This window comes from Sapajus apella, unplaced genomic scaffold (genome assembly GCF_009761245.1).
Source record: "Sapajus apella isolate SASKATOON/1434 unplaced genomic scaffold, GSC_monkey_1.0 scaffold14, whole genome shotgun sequence".
In the NCBI taxonomy this organism is placed as follows: Eukaryota; Metazoa; Chordata; class Mammalia; order Primates; family Cebidae; genus Sapajus; species Sapajus apella.
This window is the reverse complement of record NW_022436954.1, coordinates 2677408-2682570: the sequence shown is the minus strand read 5'-3', so window position 1 is coordinate 2682570 and position 5163 is coordinate 2677408. Positions and strand designations below refer to the sequence as shown.

Here is a 5163-nt window from a genome sequence, read left to right as displayed (position 1 = left end):
TTTTTTTTTTTTTTTTTTTTTTTTTTTTTTTTTGTTTTTGAGACAGAGTCTCACTCTATTGCCAGGCACCAGGCTGGAGTGCAATGGCGCGATCTTGGCTCACTGCAACCTCTGCCTCCTGGGTTCAAGCAATTCTTCTGCCTCAGCCTCCCGAGTAGCTGGGACTACAGGCATGCACCACCATGCCCAGCTAATTTTTGTATTTTAGTGGAGATGGGGTTTCACTATGTTGGCCAGGATGGTCTCGATCTCTTGACCTCGTGATCTACCTGCCTCAGCCTCCCGAAGTGCTGGGATTACAGGCATGAGCCATCCCTCTCAGCCTAGTAAGTAAAATCTTAGAAAAAAACACACATTGTATTCATCCTCTGCACTTCCTCTCTTCTATGCCCTATTTCACCTGTGTGTAATCACCATCCATCAGGGCTGGAAGACACTGAGAAAGCCCCCTGAGTCCAACCGCCTCATTTACAATCAGTCGAGTCTCCTGGGCTTCTCCCCACAGGAACGCCCTTCCTGCTCTCCTCTTACTGGTGCACCGAAGAGAATGCTCACAAGGCCCTGAGACTGATGTCTCTTTTGCCCTCACCTGGACATCTAATTGTGAGGCTCATGTCTTCAAATGCCAGTCTGAAGAGTTTTGCATTCTTTTGGAGAAGGATGTCATAATTCTCAGGATTGAGGCAATTACTCCCATAAACCAGGTAAAATTACTTTTTTCTCCCTTTGCTTATTTAGCCCCAAAGTAAAGCAGAGACGTCTCTTAGGTACTCCATAGATTGTCAATCCAGGGCAACTTTATGCTGGAATCCATGAGTTTCTTCAGCAATGTTTGGCCCCCTTGGAGTGAAGGAAGTCAACTCAGAGGCACAGCTTCCCAGACTCTGCTGTGTGCACAAGTCACCCGGGGCCCTTATGAAAATGCAAATCTGATTCAGGGGGTCTGAATCTCAGGTCTGGGGTGGAACCTGAGGTTCTGTACTTCTTAACAAGCTCCCAGGTGATGCCAACAGCTCTGGCCCACACACCACACTTCAGGTTGTAACACTCCAAAGAATAGACAGAACTGGGGTCTGGCTTGGAAGCAAAGGATTCTAGGGAAGCAGCAAAGTCATTGCAAAAAGAAATGTCCTTGAGGTCCATGCCAGATCAGAGGACAAAAAATGGGGATAATTAACACAGTCAAGGAAAGATGCGGGAAGGTGGGGAGACAGCAAGTTGTGGCCAAACAGGTGTTTCTCATGCAAGATCTTAGAGGTGAAAGAGCAAGTGCAATGTGTGCCTCCTTGGCTGGTGGCTGAAGTAGCAGAGAAAGGAAGGCCAGTAGCGTGAGGGCCCGAAAGTAGGAGGGTTCTACGCAGTTCAGGCACAGACTCCACCTGGGTGCTTGCCAGATCCCAGCTCACACTCACCTCCCGCACTGATAACACCCTCTTTTCTCTTGACCAATATATCACTGGAGGAGTATTTACTCACTCATTCAACAAATATCTAACTCAATTTATACTCACTCCCTTTGAGATCTCATCTATTCACATGGCTTTCAACACCATCTACCAACTAGGACTCCCAATCTCACCCCTCCTGCCCAGCCCCTCCTCACTCTAACTCCTACACAACATCTTCTGAGGCATCCCAATTTTGGTATGTCCAGATAGAACTCCTAGACTGCCCTGAGAAACTTGTACCATCTCATCTCTGTTGATGGAAATGCCAACTCTCCATTCACCCAGGCTGAAAATCTTGTGGGCATCCTTGACTCCTCTCTTTCTCTCACATCCCACATCCAATCCATCAGCAAATCCCATTGGCTCAACCTTCAAAGTATCCCTAGAAGCTATTTCTTGCCACCTGCCCTGCCACCACCTGATCTGAGCCACCATCTCTCCCCGAGATTATTGCCATAACAGGCTCACCTTTCTCCTTAACCCCTCCTCCCCCCCAGCCCCTCTTTAGAGTGGAAGCCACAATTCTTCCAATGTCTCAACTTCTTCCCTGACCCCTCCCCTAGCTCACATTGTCCCAGCCCCAGTGGCCTCCTCCATGCTACCACAGCAGGCATGACCCTATCCAAGGCCCGCCTGCGATATTCCACAGCTTGCTTCACATGGCTCCTTCCCTCATCTCTTTAAAGACTTTGCTCAAATGTCATCTTCGAAACGGAGGCATGATCACTCTTTTTAAACCTGTCACTAGTCTTTTTCTCCATCAAACCCCCATCCCCCAATCCCCTTCCTCTGCTCTCCTACCATACGATGTAATTGAATTGGCTTCTTGACTAGATTTGCTAATCGTCTCTCTCCTGCACTAAAAGGTAAGCTGCAGGAGGGCAGAGTTGTGTGTTTTGTTTTCTGGGGTTCACTTAGCTCAGAGACCAGTGCCCACTCTTATCGAAGGGTGAGTGGGAGCCCTACATGGGCCAGGCTTTGTACTGACTCTCAGTTTACAGTGATGAACGAGACACACATGGTCTCTGGCCCCATGGAGCCTGCGTTCTCATAGCTGGATGCAGACAGACCAAGCAACCACAAAGCGAAAGACAGTGAGAGCGGCGGGCGGAGCGGGAGGCAGTGAGAGCGGTGGGCGGAGCGGGAGACAGCGCTGTGACCGTGATTGGTGGTCTCCGGTAGAGAGTTAGGGATGGTTCTTCCGGGGAGGTGATGCTTCATAGCAAGACTGGAGAAAAAGAGCAGATTTGACCTCTACTTATCTGTAATGCACGCATATCATGGTGTAGTCATAAAAGCAAACTTTACAAAGGCATTTCCATAGCACTGAGGAAGGTGAGGAGAGTTCTGGACCGAGGGGGTGGTACATGTTGGTGGTGGGACCACAGAGGGCAAGCTACAAGTATGGCGGGATGCCAGTCTGGAGGCTGTAGGAACGGGCAAAAGGACTTCATCAAGTTGGTGAAGAATCATTGTGTTGAGGTTCTCTCCAGCCCAATGTCTGATACAGTGGAGCAGGGACTGAATACTTGGTAAGTGTTTCACTGTTGATTTTAAAATGGAAAATAAATTCTATTTCCTGAGTAATTCCAACTGTAACAATCAAAATTTTAAGAGACAATAATTCCCAATTGTATTTTTTAAATTAAAATAATGACTCACTTGTTGTGTAATGAGATTTAATTTTGCTGGTACTGGCAAAAATCTTCCTACTAAAGCAGTCATTGGTTTAGGGACATCTGTGAGGAAGACAATGAAACATTAATTGCAGTATACATCGTTCCTCTTCCACTTACACAGGGAAGAAAGTACTGATGTCTACTATGAACGTATCCTGTGCAAAGTTATTTAATTTGTCTTGATCCTAGTTATGTTTTTATTCTCTGAAACCTTTCGAGTCAGTGAATGTTTATTTTACTTAATACACCCATGTTTCTTTTCTTTTTTTGTGGAGGATGGTCCTAAAGCTACTTGATCTGAGCTTCCATGGATAGTCCTACTATACTAAAACAATGTTGTTAGTGCCCTGGTTCCCAAGCTGTGTGCCAAAGTGCCCCGGGTGCCACAGCAAACTCACAAGGGCAGCACTGGATTAAAAATTGTTTTTGATATAGGGTCTTGCTATGTTGTCCAGGCTGTCTTCAAACTCCTAGGCTCAAGCAATCCTCCTGCCTCAGCCTCCCAAGTAGCTGGGCCTATAGCCACACCCAGCTTCTACTGGATGTTTTGTTTTGTGTTTGTTTTTTTGAGATAGGGTCTTGCTCTGTTGCCCAGGCTGGAGTGTAGTGGCACTACCACGACTCACTGCAGCCTTGACCTCCCAGGCTCAAGTATCCTCCTTCCCCAGCCTTCCAAGTAGCTGAGACCACAGGCATGTGCCACAATGCCTGGCTAATGTTTTCATTTTTTGTGGAGACAGGGTCTCACCTTGTTGATCCGGCTGGTCTTAAAACTCCTGGGCCCAAGCTATCCTCCTGCCTGGTCTCACAAAGTGCTGAGATTACAGATGTGAGTCACCACTCCAGGCCAGTATTTTATGTTTTCAAAGGAAGCCCAAAGACATCTATTGGATACCATATGAAGTGCATTTTTTTTTTTAGATAGGGTCTCACTTAGTCACCCAAGCTGAAATGCAGTGGCATAGTGGCATGATCTCAGCTCACTGCAGCCTCAACCTCCTGGGCTCAAGCGATTCTCTCACCTCAGCCCCCCAAGTAGCTGGAACTACAGGTGCACACCACCACACCCAGCTGATTTTTTGTGGTTTTCTGTAGATACAGGGTTTCACCATGGGGCCCAGGCTGGTCTTAAACTCCTGAGCTCAAGTGATCCACCTGTGTGAAAGTGCTGGGATTACAGGCGTGAGCCACTGCATCTGATACTACTTTCAATTTATGTGTATTCCTTTTTTTTCACATGGTTACTAAGTTGTCTGGATATAAATACTTACTAAGCTATTTAGAACAAACTACTTAATACTGGAACTGACAGGTACTTCTTTGGTTTCCAAGTGCCATGGAAAACATTCTTGAAACACTAAGGGTATGTAAGCCTCTGTGCTCATGAGTTCAAGCAGAAGGAGAAATGTGTCTTACTCTCCTGAAGCACCTTTCCTTCTCAGGCCTAGGCATCCTTTGAGTGAGGAAACTCAGATGCAGGCAACAGGGTGCATGTATTTTATGGTGATGTTTAATATGGTGCACAGCATAATAAAGGAGACGCAGGTTGGGGGATGATAATATGATAAGGAAATTGAACTGGAAAACATTATATAAACCTCTCTTCCTGCAGACTTTAAGGCACCAGGATTTTGTCATGTGCCAGGAAGAAGGGGAGCAGGAAAGACCTTCTTGCTGCCTGTAGCCATCATAGATGCAGCACTGAGCTAAACAAAATGAGGCCAAAGCCCCAACTTCAACTTCTTCACTGTGAAAAAGGAAATGTCCCGAGCATATTTATTCTGTTCCCAGACAGGGAGATAATCAGGATGCAATGGAGAAATAAGGAGTCACACGTGGTCTTTTTGCCCTGGACTTCAAAGGCCAATGAAACCATATCTGGATTTGCTATTGGTTTCAAGCTGTAGGCAAGGTCAGCAAATCATCTGACCATGTGTACCCTCGTTAACTCAAGATCTAGACTAATGTGATCAGTGCAGTCCACATAGAGAGGCCTAGTTTTCAAAAATTAGCATCTCACTTTTGTTCAACACAAT

General features: G+C 46.3%; 1 protein-coding gene across 2 annotated transcripts in view; it reads right to left on the bottom strand.

Annotated features, from left to right (window-relative positions):
• The window catches only part of TESMIN (testis expressed metallothionein like protein), a 40787-nt gene that overhangs the window by 28545 nt on the left and 7079 nt on the right, over window positions 1–5163 (bottom strand). For both annotated transcript variants that reach the window (XM_032282554.1, XM_032282553.1), the window contains exon 4: window positions 3111–3187. In XM_032282554.1, the coding sequence (XP_032138445.1) occupies window positions 3111–3187 (77 nt within the window). The remainder of the gene's footprint in view (window positions 1–3110; window positions 3188–5163) is intronic.